General features: G+C 43.9%; 1 protein-coding gene across 2 annotated transcripts; it reads left to right on the top strand.

The window, feature by feature from the left end:
• The first annotated feature begins 7,361 nt into the window (after positions 1–7,361).
• On the top strand, positions 7,362–18,315 carry Cdkn3 (cyclin dependent kinase inhibitor 3). Of its 2 annotated transcripts, none has more exons than XM_021181730.2 (8): positions 7,362–7,455; positions 9,515–9,597; positions 11,524–11,579; positions 12,006–12,050; positions 13,948–14,170; positions 15,644–15,675; positions 16,580–16,680; positions 18,118–18,315. In XM_021181730.2, exons 1-8 carry the CDS (start codon positions 7,447–7,449, stop codon positions 18,202–18,204), a joined length of 636 nt encoding a protein of 211 aa, XP_021037389.1. In that variant the 5' UTR covers positions 7,362–7,446; the 3' UTR covers positions 18,205–18,315. The 2 variants fall into 2 exon arrangements, with proteins under 2 accessions (XP_021037389.1, XP_021037388.1); XM_021181729.3 differs by having other exon boundaries at positions 16,577–16,680.
• Positions 18,316–18,893: the final 578 nt, after the last annotated feature.

The following is an 18,893-nucleotide window of genomic DNA, read 5'->3' as shown; positions in this document are numbered from 1 at the left end:
TCTTAAAACCTTCAGCAGGGGGCTGGAGAGATGGCTCAGGGGTTAAGAGCACTGACTGCTCTTCCAGAGGTCCTGAGTTCAATTCCCAGCAACCACATGGTGGCTCACAACCATCTGTAATGAGATCTGACGCCCTCTTCTGGTGTGTCTGAAGACAGCTACAGTGTACTCACATACATTAAATAAATAAATCTTTAAAAAAAAAAAAGAAAGAAAGAAAAACCTTCAGCAGGAGCCGGGCAGTGGTGGTGCATGCCTTTAATCCCAGCACTTGGGAGGCAGAGACAGGTGGATTTCTGAGTTCGAGGCCAGCCTGGTCTACAGAGTGAGTTTGAGGACAGCCAGGGCTACACAGAGAAACCCTGTCTCGAAAAACCAAAAACCAAAAAAACCAAAAAACTACAAAACAAAAAACAAACAAACAAAAACCTTCAGCAGGAGGAGGATAGGTTTCTTGTTGTTTGTTGGTTTTTGTTGTTGCTGTTTTGGTTTTGGTTTGGTTTGTTGTTGTTTTGTCTTATTTTGTTTTTGTTTGTTTTGTTGTTGTTTTTGCTTGGTTGGTTTTTGGATTGGTTTGGCTTCTCAGTTTGTTTGCTTTTTGCCTAGGAGTTGACACACTATAGCTCCCATCTCTGCCTATGCACAGCACCCTAGAAGAACCCTGCTCATTGACTAATAGGGTTTTTTTTAGTTAACAATTTTTCACATTAGTGTCAAACCTATCAGTGAGGAAATTAAATATATCCTGTGTACCTTCCCTGGGAGAAATCTCTTGGAAGCTTGGACCTAGTTTCCTCCAGGATTGGCCTCGTGTACCCATTTGTGCGATCTCCTCTGCCTTTGCTTGTGGCCCTTCACTCCAATAAAGCACAGCTAAGAGGCCAAACCTAGGACTAAACCCTGGTGATCCCAGCCATTCAGCAAAGGGCGGAGTGAGTCTAGGGAAGCCCCACCTCCATCTAGCTGGCATCCAAGAGGGATGCTCTAGGACAATCCTGACTCACTGAAATAGGGTAAAAAATATTCTGTGTTTGTAACTTCATTTGAATCAGAGAAGACTGCAAAGGAGAGAGTGCCCAAAGAACACAGTGGCCTTCTGTAGCAACCGGTGAGCTGAAGTGCAAACTATTGTATATGGAAAAACAAAACCACTCTCCGACCCTACTTCAGAATTTTAGTGAATAGCTTTCCTTTGCTAATAAACTCTTCCAAACTCAGATCTCCAACCATCAGAAAGACTGGAGACCTTTTGATCTGGTGGACATATTTTTTTTTTCTTTTTCTTTAACATTTTATTGATCCTTTGTGAGTTTCACATCATGCACCCCAGTCCCATCCATCCCCCTGTCCCTTTGTACCCACCTCCTCCCCTTGCAACCTCACTCTGAAAAGAAGGAAAAAATCTCACTGTGGAAGATGTCGTGTGTCACAGTATGTCCCACAACATACCCTTTTGCCCATACTTAATTGCAAATGTTCTTTGCAGTGACTCACTGGTCTGGTTCAAGGCCTCCCTCTGGTTTCTGTCACACTGTCAATACCGGATCCTCACCGGGACTCCTCTTGGATATCCTGTTGTTACCCTGTGTCATTGAGATCCTTGGGATGAGATCCTTGAGCTTGGGATGTGTAGCGTCAGCCCCTTCACATGCTGCCAGCAGTTCATGGATGGGGTAGATGCTGACGAGGGCCAATTCAAAGCCCTGGATCTGGGCCTGGGTTGTAGCTGAACTGGTCAGCCTGTACCCACACCACTAGGGTAAACTCTCCAGTACTGCTCTGGCTAGCTCACCCAATGATGCAGCAGGCAAGAGGCAGGGTCAGCTCTCCCACTATTATGCTCCAGTGTTTGTCACTTGGAGTTGGAACTTGTTATGGTTTTCTGTTACTGCCTAAAAAAAGCTGTGATTGTTTAATCTTGACTCCACCAATCCCAATTCTGACAGTGGCTCCACGGTGAGTTTCAGCTCCAGGAGCAGGTGTAATGAGCTCCCTAGAGCAGTGGTTCCCAACCTTCCTAATGCTGCAGCCCTTTAGTACAGTTCCTCGTGTTGCTGTGATCCTAACTATAAAATTCTGTTACTACTTCTTAATTTAATTTTGCTAGTGTTAGGAATCAGAATGCTAGTATTTGATACGCATGGGACCTGATAGTCAACCCCTGTGGGGCCCAACGCACGGGTTGAGAATCTCTGCCCCAGAGTAAGCAAGCTTAGGTTCAATGAATAAGATTCTAACGTGGGAGCCAGTTCAGATGGGGATAGCCCTCGGGGGGAGACATAAGCTATGAAATAATCGTGAATACTGATGGGATGATATGGTCACCGAAGAAGCTTTACTCTCTGATAGGACCATCGGAAATTGAGTCACTGTCTACCCCTATACTTCTGACATAGAAACCAGTTGTCTCCAAGCAAGTGACATCCACCAGAAGCCACACCTCCCAGTGCCTGTGACCTCCGCCAGTACTGGTGGACTGGAATCCAGCTTGCTCTGGGAATGTGACCGCTATAGCTCAGGTGAACATTAGATGCGGTTTGCTGCATGAATTGATGGCCTACCTCTAGTATCCTTTTCTTCAGGTCACATAGCTTTGATGGCAGTTTGATAATCAAATGCAGCACTTACCAAAAAGAAATCCATCTATTCCCGGATGCCCACTAGATAAATGATCAGAACAAAATAGTGGGAAGTTTTGTCAACTCAGCTTCAAGCTTTCTGAAAATTCAGGACTCTGTCCTGACTGAGGGTTGAAAATGATGTGCCTTTAGGTTACAGGGAATGTTGTAGTTTAAATGGGAATGCCGTCCCACTCCACCTCACCCCATGCACATGTCTTTGAACACTTGGTCCAAAGCAAGCTGCACCGTTGTGGGAGGTGATGGGACAATTAGGAGGTGAAGCCTCCCCAGAGGAAATAGGTGACTGGAGGCAGGCTGCATCACCCAGTTCTGCTTCCTATTCAGTCTCTGGTCCTGACTGCAGATGGAAGGTGGGCAGCTGGACTCCTGCTCTTGCTGCCATTGCCCTCCTTACCTACTTCATCTCTTCCCTGCCGTTATGGGACGATTCCCAGGAAACATATGCTAGAGTAAGCCCTTCCTCTTTAAGTTGCTTCCTGTCAGGATTTTGGTCATGATAATGAGAAAGGTAACTAACCAGGAATTCGGATCTGAGAAGTTGCTCTCGCTATGATAAACCTGGTTGTGTGGTTCTTTGGCATATGGAACGGATTTATGGGGAGAACATGCGTGGTGGTTTGAATACTCTATTAGGAGGTGCGGCCTTCTTGGGATATCGGTGGCCTTGTTGGATGAAGTGTGTCACTGTGTAGGAAGGCTTTCAGAGTTCTTAGTGTTCAAGCTCTGCCCAGTGCTGAACAGACTCCCTTCCTGGCTGCCTTTGAAAGACAATCTTTCCTGGTTACCTTTGGATCAAGATATAGAAATCTCCGCTCACCCAGCACCATGTCTGTCTGGATGCTGCTTCCCGTCATGATGATAATGGACTAAACCTCTGAACTGTAAGCCAGCCCCAATTAAACGTTGTCCTTTATAAGAATTGCCTTGGTCACAGCAATGGAAACCTAACTAACACAATGTGGAAGAGTTTGCAGCTTCGGGCTAGAAAATCCCTATAGTGCTTACAGAGTCATTCTGGCAGAAGTATAGAAGGTTGCTATCCCAAGGAAAATGCAGACAGCGGAAGCCTGGCTTGTGAGGTTTCAGGGAACAAGAATGCTATCAGAAACTGTGCTAAAGAGCATTTTTCCTAGCTCCTTTTCCTGTTCCTATGAGGAAGTGTCCTGATAAAACCCACTTAAAGGACAAAGGGTTTATTTGGGTCACAATTTGAGGATACAGACTGTAGTTACAGGAAGGTCCTGAAGGCAAAAGCTTCAGGCAGTGGGTCTTGTTTGATCCAGACAGGAAATAGAAAAGGGTGAGAGGATTCTTTCAGCTTGCTGTGCCATCTAGCCAATCTGTATGTAGCTAATACCCAGTACCTTCCCTTTGCCCAGGAAGATCAGGCGATTCGAAAGCTTCCGTTCAGAATGGGACCGGCATAGAAACAAGCTGATGGCGCTGGAGAGGTGGCTCAGACCTGTGTTCTTGCTGCTCTTACAGACCTGTGTTCAGTTCCCAGCACCCAACCGGGACAACTCACAATTGCCTGTAATTCCAGTGGATTCAAAACTCACTTCTGGCCTTCATGGGCCCAAGGCATGCACATGGTGCACATACATACATGCACACATACGTATACATAAAGTAAGGAGAAATAAATCTTGAAAAGGGAAACAAACTCAGGAGGACTCATTTCCTAAAACCTATCCAGATGTGTTGTATTCACTATTTTTGCTTCACAGTGAACAAAACACGTGGTATAGGCAACTTAAGGGAGGGTTTCTTCTGACTCAGTCTTTCAGACATTTCATTGTGTCACGTGAGTGGGCGCAGAGGAGCAGAACAACTCACACCATGGTGGTGAGGATGCAGGGGGACACTGGTAGAAGGAAGGGCCATCTATCCCCAATGCTCATCCTTAGAGACCTACTCCCTCATAGGAGGACTTTGAGCTCACTAACATTCCATAGTAAAAGGAGACAGTTCCATACACAGCCTCCTCCGCGTTCTAGAACTTCCCAGAATAGTGCCAGCAGCTGGGCTGCAGCACCCAGGACAGGGTCCCGTGAGGGACATTTCCGACTCAAACAGTAACAAATGCTTCCGGGTAAGCCAGGGAGGCCGGAGGCGGGGCGGGGCTTTGTGGGCTTCGCTGAGGTATCAGCTTCCCTAGGTCAGCTCCTCAGCCCACACTTCCAGTGCTCCCACCCCTGAGCCTCTCGCCCACCTGACTCCGCACACAGGACACTGCTTCTCATCACACCTCGTGTGTGTCTGGCTGTCTCATATGTCCCACTTCCTGGCTCTGCTCACCTCTCGGTGTCCTGGGAGTAAATGGAGACTGGCACATATTTCAGCCTGAGTAACCTCTGAGAGCGTGAGATCAGAGGCAAGGTACGAGGAAGCCATGCCCAAACAGCTATGCTTTCCCTAGTTCACGATTTCGCACAGGCGGCTCGGCTATTCTGTGAAATGTATGAAAACTTATTTAAAACTTTGCAAAGTCACTGTAATTAAAGAGCTCACTATCCTAGCCACATGTCAGAAGGTAGAAGCTTAAATAGTGGATGGTACTTGAACTATATACCCTCATTAAGGCTCTCATATACTTTTCGATGTCCAATAGTGGATTTGTAGCGGGTGGTAACTAGTTCCCTATGTCTATGGCAACATCATCTAAGGAAGCAGACTTACATTGTTAGGCATGCTAGCGCACGCCTTTAATCCCAGCACTTGGGAGGCAGAGGCAGGTAGATTTCTGAGTTCAAGGCCAGCCTGGTCTACAAAGTGAGTTCCAGGACAGCCAAGGCTATACAGAGAAACCCTGTCTCAAAAAACCAAACCAAACAAACAAACAAACAAAAGAAAAACAAATAAAAAACAAAAAACAAACAAAAAAGACAGTACCTGTAAAGTAGCATTTCTTGCTTAGTTATTCTAACTTAATCTTCGATTTTGGATATGGACAATATGGACAGCATGAGTCTAAAATTGTTCACTGACTACAGAAAATTCCAGAGGGTCTCCATGTTTATTTTGTGCACTGTACTAGCCTGCTTTTTGCATCAGCTTGACACAAGTTAGAGTCATCAGAGAGGAAGGAGTCTCAGTTGAGGAAATACCTCCAGGATATCCACTATGAGGCATTTTCTCAAGTAGTGATCAATGGAGGAAAGCCCAGCTCATGGTGGGTAGTGCCATCCCTGGGCTGGTGGTCCTGCCTGCTATAAGAAAGCAGGCTGAGCAAGCCAGGGGAAGGAAGCCAGTAAGCAGCCCTCCTCCACGGCCTCTGCATCAGCTCCTGCTTCCAAGTTCCTGCCCTGTGTGAGTTCCTATCTTGACTTCCTTCAATGATGAACAGCAATGTGCAAGTGTAAGCTAAATTAACCCTTCTTCCCCCACTTGCTTTTTGGTCACCGTGTTTTGTTGCAGCAAGAGAAACCCTAACTAAGACATGCATTGACTAAGCCAGGTGCTCAGATATTTAGAAAAACACTATTATGAATATTAGGGGATGTAATTTACATTTAAGTTGGTAGACTTTGGGCAAAGCAGATTGTCTTCCAGGTTGGAAGCCTGGATATTACAAGGAGGATTCTTTAGCTTATGGTTTTCACAGTTAATTTACAACACAGACTCTTCCTGGCCCCACCACAGTCTCCCTTTGAAGTTGAGCTTTGATCTGATCTTCTGAGTCAATAGCCACTAACCTCTCACTGGATTTTGAACTCACCAGCATTCCAAAGTCATTTCCTTTACACACACACACACACACACACACACACAACTTCTATTTCTCCGAAGGATCGTGGCTAATGCTATTTCTAAGTCAAATCGTGCTGTCTTCTTTCCCTAACTATTAGCCCTGTGCCCACTGACTTTGACATAAGGGTAACAGAGGAAACTTCTGCTTTTCTCAAATTCCATGATGCTATTGCTCCAGGTGACTTCTTTCCCAAAGCCAGCTAAATGAAGACTGAAAATGGAAGGTTGGGGGACAGGGGAGTTACTGGAGAGAAGATTCACCAATAAAGAGCGTGTCCTCTCAGAGAGGACCCTAGTTCAGTTCCTTGCGCCCATGTAGCAGGCTCAGAACAGTTTCATATTGGTGCTGATTGTGTAGAAGCCTGACAAGGTCTACCCCACCCCCAACCCCCATATCATTTTATCTCCTTTTCATACAATATTAGCACATTCCTACTTGGTGAACAGGAAGACTGATCTACACATTAACGCATGTACATCCTGGAATGATACAGAACATCCAATGTCAAGTATGTCTATGCTCTTTATTTAGTATTCTCCAAAGTATCGACATGACTAGATATGACAGCAATGTCAGTTTTCCCAGGGACACCTCCTATGCGAGGCTCTCCTCCACCAATTACCACGCCCTGAAAGTTAAAACATTTAAAAGAAAACTTTAAGAAAGCTGACAAATCTCCCTACCCTGGTATCATTCAGAAATTAAGTCCAGAAAGTCTCCAAAGTGCTGGGAGGAACCACTTCGCCTCGCTCCGCCCTTTGCCACGTCCACGCCCTCAACTGGCGGAGGGGCGGAGCCCTCCAAGTCAATCCCTTTTCTTCCGGGCCCTCCTTCCGCGCGTCTTTCAAAGACTTCCTCCGAACCAATGAGCAGTCAGAGGCTGAGCAAGGCCCCGGAGTAAGAAACAGAGCGAGGATATGATTGGTTGCTGGAACGCCCCGCGCCACCTCCTACGTGGGCGGACCAATGGACTGACGGGGGCGGGCTCTTCGCGGGCGGCGTTGTGAAGGCTGCGAGGGCGGCGGCACTGGTTAAGGCGTGTGGCGACCCGCGATGAAGCCGGTGAGTGGGGCCGGCGGGACCCGAAGGATCCTCGCCACGGGGCCAGACGCTGAACCGCCTCGGCTGCGTTGCTGGGCGGCCAGCTCTGCGACTCGCACAGTAACCGCCCTGCGCGTCGGGGAGGCGGAGTGGCGGAGCTGTGGCACTGCGGTTCGCTGCCCACCTGAGGGGCCTCATGATGACCCTGCCAGAGAGGGCCAAGCCATTCAGCTTGACAGCTCGGATGCAGAGGCTGTCACGGCCGGGGTTGTGGGTGGCTTGATGCCTCAGATGCAGAGGCTGTCACGACCCCGTTTGTGAGTGACATCACGATAGCCACCCTCCCTCAAAAATCTTCTGGCACTGCGTCTTGTTTCCTGCAGATCAGAATCCCTGGGCGTGAGGAAAGCAGGGACGTCTAAGCCCGTTAGGATTTATCGACACCTGGCTGGGAGGGGTGGCGTGAAGAGCACACAAGCTTAAAATCTGGTTTTATAGGAGAAAGAAAAGGGGTCTTAGCTATGACTTGGAAGCCCCACCTGACATATCGTTTCTACCTCATAGCTGACACTCCACCTAAAGGCTTCATTTGGGTTCCGTTGAGTTTTATACCAAAGAGCAATCCAAAGAAACCGCAATCTATAATTTCAGTCAGTTATCATCTGTTCCTCCAGCAAGATCTTTCTAGAAGAGCTTGAAAACCAAGCAGTCAGGTGGTTGGTTACTCTTGCAAATATGGTGTCCACTGTGTCAGCTGCCTACCGACTGCATTGTCACCAGAGGAAGAGTGAGCTATCTGACCTCTGGTATAGAGGAACTGAACACACGTAGAGCTCGCTATTTCCTCCTCTCTTGAGATCTACCTGCTCTGGCATGCACAAGTGAGTCCTCGGTCGTCCACTGCTGCCTGGGAAGGTGTAGATCTGGATGGCTGTGGGAATCACACAGCCGCAGTCTACTTTCTCCTTTTGACATTCTTTAAAACTGATATTTTTGTATACACGTATTGTTCAAATGTCTGATCTCAGATGGTTCCAATTAGGGAGTGGAAAGGGTTTTTTTTTGTTTTTGTTTTTCCTTCCACGTAGAAATGCTGCATCCAGAACTGAGATACACCTGCTTAGAGCAGCATAGAAGGTCCATCTGGATTCTTGTAATCCACTCATTCATAAAGATAGGGGAGACTGGCTCATCTGTATGTCTACTCAGTTGCTAAGCAATATGGTGGGTTTGTTTGTTTGTTTGTTTTGGGTTTTTTGCTTTTGTTTTTTTTAGAAAGGGGATGAGCAGTGTCCACTGGCTTTGTCTCTTCTGTGTCATCTCTACTGAATACACAATCCTCCACCCTTCCACCCATATTGTGTTTTCTTTTGAGCCAGCCTGGCCATGTATACCACTGCTCTAGAACTTGTGCCTCAGTCTCCCCAATGCTGAAATCAAAGCTTTGCACCATCATACCTGCCTTAGCTCTTGAATTTTCACACTGACTGCTTTAACTTCCTAGTCTACCTACAAACCTGCAGTTTCTTTCTTCAGAGCTTAGCTCAATGGTCTCTAAGAACCCCTTCTCTGCTCCCTAAATGCTCAGTCATTCCTTCCATTCTACAGCACATGGTTTCTGCTAGTTTCATACCTTTGCCATCCTGTAACCTTGCACACCGCTGTCTCTTTAGCTGTGCTAAAGGTAGACAGCATATCACAGGGTCTTCAGGTCTTCAGAGCACAAACATCAGAGGGTCTAAGGAATGTCTGAGATGGAATGGGCAAATGGTACTTCAGAATTGAGGAAAGCTGATAGAGGATAAACTTAGGTTCCTTGTCTGATATTAAACAAGGACCAGTTCCAGGAACCAGATAGTCTTTTGGTCTAACCCAGTTCTACCCAATGTACAGTAGTACTGTGATTAATCAAATACTCAGCAGTAATAGTTCACTATTGATATTGCTGATCTGATAGCCCAGATTAATGACCGAGAAAACTGCAAATATTAATTCAGTGGGTGTTTAATCATGGATCAGCTATGTGGAGATTATATGCAAATGTTCCTTTTAGTAATTTAATATAGCATTTCTTTTGAAGCCCATTTCAATACAAGCAAGTGAGTTTGATTCTTCGGACGAAGAACCTGTTGATGAAGAACAGACTCCAATCCAAATTTCATGGTATGTCAGCATTTCAGTGGTGAGTTACAATAGTTAATGTTACATCAACTGACAATATCACGTATTCTCTGTGTCAGTTAAAGAATTTTAATCTTTAAGAGATTTTCTTTCTCCATGTTTTATATTATTATCTGATAGGACCAAAACTACACTTTCCTCTTTTAGTCCTTTACACATTGAGGGGGAAAAAAACCTCTTTGTAACTGCAAGTAAATAGAGGAAGATTTCTTTAAAAATGATTTCCAACCAAGATTTATGTATTCTTTTTAGAGTTAGAGAAACAGTAATACCATCTGGGTGGTGGTAGCACATAGCTTTAATCCCAGCAGAGGCAGAGGCAGGTGGAACTCTGAGTTCAAGGCCAGCCTAGTCTACAGAGCAAGTTCCAGGACAGCCAAGGCTACACAGAAACCCTATCTCAACAAACAAACAAACAAAAACAAAAAATGCTTCTGAGAGAAACAGTAATGCCCAAAATAGGATATTTAATAATTAATCAGTAAATTAAATCCTACTTAATATTGGTCACAATGATGCACCTATTAGCAGACCATTTAAAAAAAAGCTGTATCAGTATAACTGAATTTCTACCCGACATACATGACTTAAGGGAGGAAGGTTCATTTTAGCCCATCATTTTTTGAGATTTCCATCCGCTGTAGCAGGGGGCAGGTGCATGGCGGGACACAGGAACTCAGACCATGGTTGCCAGGAAGCAGAGTAGAATGGTAACATGAAGTAGCCAGGGAGGGACATGCCCCAACATGTTCTCCAGCCAGCCAACCACTCTTCCCCACTCACCTTCCATTGTCTATTCTTTAGGTTAGGACCTCCAGGACAGGTGCACCTTACCAGACCCTTAGGCAGCTCTTGGTGCAGTTAGGTGGACCATCGTCAATCAGTTCCCAAGTCATGGCATGAGACTTATGGTCACGCCAGGGTGTCTGCAACCAGCAACTTAACCGTACCTCTCATCCCCATAAAGCCAGTAGTCTTACCAGGATATGGCTTAACTCGTGCCCCAGCACCGGAAATTAAACTTCTGATCGCTTTCCCTCCACAGGAAGAGTGAGGGACTGAATATTGTCTTTTATTCTGTCATCAAATAAGTAGTACCTTTTATTCAAAACTAAGTCTAGTTCTCCATCCCAGCTGCTGTCTCTACGATGGCGCTGGCCCTTGTCAGCACTCATCTCCTGACACACAGGTGGGGAGCCTCCGTCCCTGGGTACTGTAAACTAGGACTGTGGGGTCTAGAAACATTTTCCATTTTAATCAAAAGTATTCACAATAAAGAATGGTATCCTGTTCTCTTCATATGAAATTATATCTATAAGGTGATTTTACCCAGAAAAGTTTAACACTGCAAAATTAATATTAAGATTAAAACGAATTTTCCAGTTCGTTTAACTAAGGTTCCTATTGACTGAGTACCTCCGCTTCTGAAATCTCAAATAGCCCAAGTGCAAAGCTTTCATGAGACTCACACGAACACTTGAGAAGATATTTTTATTTTGAGAATTTTGACTTTTAGGTATTCAAATTGGGATGCTCAGTTGGTCAGGTCTATGCAATTCTTCTAGCATCTCAAAACTGAAAAACATTTGGCCCTAAGCTTTGGGGATCATACCACAGGGTTGCTGGCTCTACCTGTAGAGTGTTCAGGAACCATTACCTTCATGGTAAACTCTCAACTTGCTCTTTTAGATTTACTTGGCATTAAAGTAGGTCAGTCCCCATTTCCGTACTTTTGCTCACTGCAGGCCTTCCTTCCCTGTTCCCCAGGCTAACTATAGACTGGTGGTTTGTGACTGCTGTAGATGTTAATGCAGCCTTCCTTACTCTGGGGCAGATGCTCTTGTTGGGCAGGCTCAATTTCCATTTGTACAATTTTAAAAACTAAGCTTGATAAATTTCCCTTCACAGGCTACCTCTGTCACGAGTGAATTGTTCCCAGTTTCTCGGTTTATGTGCTCTTCCAGGTAGGTGAGAACACTCGGGTGGCTTCCTACAAATATGAGGGCAGATCTTGGTGAGCTGACAGGTGGCTCAGTGCATACAGACTGGTGAGCTTGTTTAGAGAAGCCTTCAGGAACACCTTCTGCATCCAGGGCTACATTTCTAACTTTCCCAATTCAGTGGTACTTAAAGGCAGGTACAAATGAGGTTAAGACCATGGCCAGGAACTCCTGCTCCTGGACTCCTTTATTGAAATTTACCAGTCTCCACAGCTATGTTTCTAAGAGTCAGAAATTAATATGTACAGTTAAAATGGAATTGAAACACGAATAGCTATGTGACTTTTTACAGTAGCTTGTATATATGTTCAAATATGCTTTCTTATACAACTGATTGTAAAACACTGATTATAAAGAACTGATTCGTTTTTTTACTTGCCTTATCTGTAGGTTGTAAATTTAAAGATGTTAGAAGAAATATTCAGAAAGATACAGGTAGGTTCACTGTGACAAAAGCCTACTACTAGTCTTGTTTTAAGCCTGAAATCTGTCAAACTGTATTCTCTTCTCAATATATAAAATAAATTATTTTGGCATTTCTGTGAACTTCTCGAATGTGAAGAGGTATCTGTGACAGGCCGAGGAGTCATCATTTATATGAACACAACACATGGCAGACTATGTCTGTTTGAGGGAGAAAAGTATGTAAATAGAAAACCTGCCTTTGACCCCAGCAAAGAGGCAGGCAGATATCTGTGCATTCAAGGCCAGCCTGGTCTCCATAGCAAGCTCCAGGCTAGCCAGAGGATAGCAAAAACAAAACGGATGAAAAGAGACTAATACTTGAATTGACCCTTGTGGAATTTACAAACATGTTCTGCATTTGGTACACATACAACGATAGGAGTTAGCTTAGTTAGTTTCATTTGAAGGATATGTAAGTTATAAGCAATACTATTTAAATCATTGGTTCAGAACTAATATTACACATTTTGGAATTTCCTATTTATTTAGCAACTTTTATAAAAAGAAGATTCTAGTTTTTTCATTAACTTTCTTTTTTTTTTTAAACAATGAAGTCACACATAAAATCCATTATATAGAACAGATCAAAATACCTGGTGAGGAAGGCCTAGAATGTCCCCGAAAGCCACCATATTAGAATCTACTCAGTGTGGACAGAAGACATTATAGAAAATTACTCCCTCTTCTGAAAGCTTTACTAACGTAACTACGTGTTAAAATTATTTTACAATTGTAAAAATATACAATGTTTAGGCCACATTGCCTTCATTTCCACCTTCCTTCTCTCTTTAGATCTTTTCCTTACCCCACATAACCTCTGTTCTACTTTCCTATTATATATATTATCTATACTACATTATATATTTCTAGGAATATCATATATATATATTCACACATATATATACACACACATATATATGTATATCCACACGAGAGAAAATATAAAATCATGCAAATTATTAGTAAAATCACTTTGATCTTTATTCTCTTTGCCGTTAAAACAAAGTGTATGAAGTGCACTTCAACTGCAAAACTTTGTACTTAGAATAGATGAATGTCGACAGTTGGGGCTCGGAATTATTTATTTTGAAATGAATAATCCAGAATGAATATTAGTGGTTAAAAGTGGGTACTGCTTTTGCAGATGACCAGTGTTCAGTTCCACATCGGGTAGCTTAGGACTACCTGTAACCCCAGATCCCAGAGACCCACAGCCCTCTGGCCTCCACAGGCCCCTGCACACACATGCATATACCCCCAAACTGACATACATTTATATGCACAGTTAAAAAAAGAAAATCTTTTTTTTTAAGTTCCAGTGTAAAATCTTATAAAAATATTTCTTGGTTCCCACTATTAAGATGAAAAGAGCTAAACCATATAAGGTTAGTGCAGCTAATGCCTTATTTTCTCAAGACCTAGTCAACAGAAGTAAGTCCACATTAGTGTGGTATGGTACAGAACAGGGGAAGAATACAGGAGCTATGGCTAGAGATAACTTATGATGCTTGCCTGAGTGTCAACATGACTGATTTCATGGGGGTAAGGGAGAGAGACTTAAAAATAATGCTATCTATTCCTTCTCAAGAGTTTAAATGTTAAGACAGTATTTATTGCAAGGGGAAAAAAAACTAAGTTTCTATGCAAAAATATCAATACCATCCACCAATCACTCAAAAGCATTTTACTCACAAATGAGTGTGGTTCAGCTTTTGTCCCAGGTTTTTTCATTAGATATTTCACACTTACAAAGTTTCACCTGTTACTACTTTAGCTGAAGAACATAATTCCCTATTCTCTCTCTTGATCGTATTTAAATGTGTCCTGTTTTATGCACGCATCTGTGTGTGTCTTGGTCTGTTGGCAGAAGAACTAAAGAGCTACGGGATCCAAGACGTGTTTGTTTTCTGCACCAGAGGGGAGCTGTCAAAATATAGAGTCCCAAACCTTCTGGACCTCTACCAACAATATGGAATTGTCACCCATCATCATCCGATCCCAGATGGAGGGACTCCCGACATTGGCAGCTGCTGGGAAATCATGGAGGAGCTGGCCACCTGCCTCAAAAACAACCGGAAAACCCTGATACAGTACGTTCTTCCCTGGGTACCACACAGCAGCTCTCCCTCCTCTGCCGTCAGGACAAAGCTAATGCATGGGAAGAGCACGACAGGCCTGGGACAGAGGAAGCACTCACGCACTTTCTGTTTCCACACTTCAAGGGTACTACTGGCCACGAGCAGAGCTGCGAGTGTTTAGACTAGACATTTCTCCTTTCCTCCTGTGGCATTGCTCCTGGTCTGTCATGTCTCTTAACTTGTCATCTCAGCCTTTTCAGTAGCAAGGAAGTCACTTGCTTGTCTTTCAAAATTCACAGAAAAAAAAAAATTTTTTTTTCCTATTCAGTAAGTGGTCTTTTGAAATATGACTTCAACGGGCTAGTAAGAGCATCAGTTGGCAAAGTGCTTGCCACTGAGGTGTGCGGGCCTGAGGCTGACCCCAGCACCCGTGAAAAAGCCTTGCATAGTGGAGTCCCATAAAAAACAGCATACCTATCATGAGGTAACCCAAAGGCAAAATTTCAGAATACACAACTGTGTATAATTTCTTTGTAAGTATATGCAAAATAGTACCAGATGTAGCTATTTAAAAAATAAGAGTGTTTAGGACCATTTTTGAAACAGATTCTAAACTTGTTTTTCAAAGATCCTAAAGCAACTTGTATCTTTGCAGATATCAAGGCAGTTGAGTTTTGTAAGGCTCAGGAAATTCTACCCCAGCAGGTTCCAGCAGCCAATTTCCCTACCTGATGCTTAAACAGAAAAGCTCGGTGGATGGATGATCCTGCATTGGGAGAATGCGTCAGGCTCCCCTAAGTGGTGGCTGACGGCTGGGCTTTTCCCTAGTTCCCTACAATATGCTTCTGAGGATCTTTGAAGGTGATTTAAAGGAATGTCTTCCAGCTTTGATCAATGTTTTCCTGGAAGGTGTTGTTTTGCAGAACTGTTTGGTGGTAGGTCATTTCCACTAGCACTCAGAGGTTTCTCTCTCCAGCCTGTGTTCTGAGCCCTTTATAAACACTGCCTCGAGCAACCCTCACTCTGATACAGGTTCTATTAGTACCACCATTTCACAGATAAAAGATAAGAAAGCCAGCTCGAGGACCGTGGCCAGTGTCAGGATCTGAGCCTAGTCCTTTGTGACTCCCCTTATGCTTGCACCAGAGGAAGGATGATTGTATGCTGGCACTTGCTCCAGAACTACTCAGATTTTACCAAGAGGACAGAGAGGCTTGATTCCTACTTGTTTAATGTTCCCTCAGATGTAGGGTTTGGGGTTCAGTAGTCACTAAGGCCCTCTTTGACCCTTAGAGGAATTCAGAGCACCTCCCAACATGAATGAGCACGCACTGCTTCTGGTGACAACTCAGCAATGCTGATCTGAGTGCAGGGGGCTATAGCCAGAGTTGGAGAGCTAAACAGAAGGCAGACAGAGTAAGTCTTGAGTTGTAACTTGGGAGAAAACGAAAATAAACAAACTTCAAAACTCTCTTTCTCTTTCAGCTGTTACGGAGGACTTGGAAGATCCTGTCTTGGTAAGAAATATATTTTCATTAACTGTTTAACTTCAAAGTAGGCAAACTCCTGTTTGGGGGCCTTACCTCACGCTATATAGAGAGGAGAGAAAAGCCACAATATAAGTTTACCAAACCCCAAACAAAGAAGGAATAATAGCAATGAAGTATAGTTATTTACTGTCTGTTAATTTTAAAGAGTACTGCCAAAAAAAAAAAAACAAAACACCAAGAAATGCCTCACTGTAGTAATTATTATAAAACAGTATAAACAAGATCCAAATTAACGACCTTTGTAAAAGAAAGAACATTGTCAAAATGAAAGGCTGTATATAGAATAGGAAAAGAAAAATTGCACACCATGTATTTGATAAGGGAATATACAACTCAGTATACAGAGACCAACATGGCAATTTTAAATAGTGAGCAAAGGATCTAAGTAAACATGTCCCCAAAATACACAGGCAGACAGCACAGAAAGCGATGCCCTGCAATGGCAGCCTGCAGGGTGGCTGTGGTGTGCAAAATCAGTGAGCAGCCCGAGAACCAGGAACCTGTGCTGCTGCTGCTGCTGCTGCTGCTGCTCTGCTGGGAATGCAGCACAGTGCAACTGCTCTGTAAAGCTCTTCTTTTCCTCAGCTCCAGAGTTACCATGACTCAAAACTCCACTCCTAGCTCCAGACCCAGGAAAAACAGAGCACACATTCACACAGAAATGTGTGGGCCACTGCTTATAGCAGCTGTGCGGCTAGACGAGGCTAACTTTTGAGAGTGCAGGATAAAGGGCCTCAGTCTTTTATCTTTTAGTCCATGTGCTCACACTGAATGGAGTTTGCTGCAACGGAAGTCTAACTGACTATCAAGTCTGCAACAAAATCAAGCCAGTTTCTTAATAGTCCGTTCTTTTCTGTCATGTTCTCAGTAGCTGCTTGTCTCCTCCTATACTTGTCTGACTCAATCTCACCACAGCAAGCCATAGACAGCCTTCGAGATGTCAGAGGATCTGGGGCGATACAGACCATCAAGGTAAGAACTGGGCTGTTCTGTCTGCTGCATTGATGGCCTCTTTCAAATACAATGTAGTGGGTGTAAGAGAACCATGAGCTCAATTTCCAAAGCTGTGATGCACATGCACACACAAGTGTACACACACACACACACACACACACACACACACAGAGGTTTATCTTTTCTACTTACAATTAAATTCTGCACTTTACCCTCTTAGGGATCTGTGATTGTTCAGCCTCTGTCCCAGTCAGTACCCATGCTGATGCTCAGACTCAGCCAGGAAATGGCTACTATAAACATTTTTCTTGGGTGGAATTGTATCCCAAGCAATTTATATACCCTACTGTGCTGCTGAGATGTTGATGAATGCTGTCAAAACTGTAGAGCAATACTTTATTGTACGTTGCCATGGATACTGGATACCTTCCATTCTCCTAAACACTTGAACAACAGGGCAGCAGTACCACCCAGGCTGTGACAAATCATGTTACCCAAGCCCACTGATGACACTGCTTGTGCACGCCTCTAAAGTTCATGTCTTACTGTGCCAGGTGCCCTGTCTAAGCTTTAGGTTGTCATCAGAATGCTACCCTCCCCCTTGGCTGCCTGACTCTGAGTCTGCCTCCCTGGGCTTAGAGGTCTAGTCCAGCTTCAAGTACCAAGACTCACTATACTCATTCACCCTTCCAGCCAAGCAGCCTGCTCTCAAGGTCTAAATATAGCCATCCACAAAATAAACCTTACCTGATGCACTTCTCTACACAGATTCTGAAACCAGAGCTCCCTTTATTCTGTTAACATCAAATGCTTCAAATTTAGGAAGGTCTCTTTCAAACAAAATCCAGTCAGATAGGTATGAATTATACATATGTCACATCTTCCATGTCACCGAGAATGGAAGCCACACTAATATGGGTGTTGGCCCATTACCTAGGTATTTCGTGGCTAAGGGGCCCTCACCACCTCTCCCAAGGAAAGCTAGCAGTACAGTTCATTATCAGGAATGATGGCTGTCAGAGCTATCTTTTGGAAAGGTATTTAAACTTCAATAAACTGCTTAAAGTACTTAGCTTATCTATATAGTGATGTTTGGTTTTTTTTAACTTTTTATGAAAATCATTCCAAATGGACTGTCATCAAAAGCACCAGTCACTCTTAGACTGTGTCATTGTTGTTACAAAGAACACCCTCCTCAGTGCTCAGTGGGGAAAAACCACCAGCAGAAAGGTAGGCCCTTCCACACTGGACAGCAGATTCACTTTGAATCTTAGTCCCCGCAGCAAAGGAAGGAGTCTACAGAATGTGCCCCTGCCACGCTCTCCCTCAGCCAACATCTCTTCCCCTTCCCAAGTCCAATTAAAGGTTCAGAAACATTTGCTCTTAGCTAGGCATGGAGTCTACTCTGATCCTAGATTTCTGCAGTATATTCAACATATCTTTACTCTTTTTCAGCAATATAACTATCTTCATGAATTCCGGGATAAATTAGCTGTGTATCTATCATCAAGAGATTCACTATCAAGATCTGTGTCCAGATAATGAAGATCCCAAATAAACAAGCACATCTAAGGTCTCTAAGTTCTCCAGCATAGTCTGTATTGGAGCAAACTACGAGTGTTCACCATAGTGAACATAAATGTTTTGTACAGATCCTCCTAATGCTTGAGTCATGAATTCGGTGTTGTATCACAGCAGAGGGCAGCAGAGCTGGTACACTGTTGTCCGTCTAGACATACACTGGCTGTTCCATCTTACCTAGAGATAGTGCCAGGGAAAGGAAGATGAATACTGAGGTGTCACAGTTTGCCACACTTTGGCCTCATTTGACTATCAGTACTAGGCACGTGCATAGTGATAAAAATGAAGTGTTTGGTTGGGCAGTGCTAGCATACACCTTTAGTCCCAAGACTCAGAAAAACAGGTAGATTCTGAGGTCAAGGCCAGTCTGGTCTACAGCTTGAGTTTCAGGACAGCCACAGTGCTACACAGACAAATACTATCTAGAAAAAAGAAAAGAATTTCCTGTAAGCACACTCGTATCTAACTTTAACGTGTATATACTTATGTGGGCACAACCACGACACAGTTCATGCTGAGGTCAGAGGACAACATGCTAGAGTCAGCTCTCCACTTTCACCACATGGGCTCCAGGATTAAATTCAGGTCATTGAGCTTGCTGGCCAGTGCTTTTATCAACTGAGCCTTCTCACAAGCATACCCTGCTTCTC

Source organism: Mus caroli, unplaced genomic scaffold, assembly GCF_978045245.1.
Source record: "Mus caroli unplaced genomic scaffold, Mus_caroli_1 scaffold_12, whole genome shotgun sequence".
Classification (NCBI taxonomy): Eukaryota; Metazoa; Chordata; class Mammalia; order Rodentia; family Muridae; genus Mus; species Mus caroli.
This window is presented reverse-complemented; position numbering and strand designations above follow the sequence as displayed.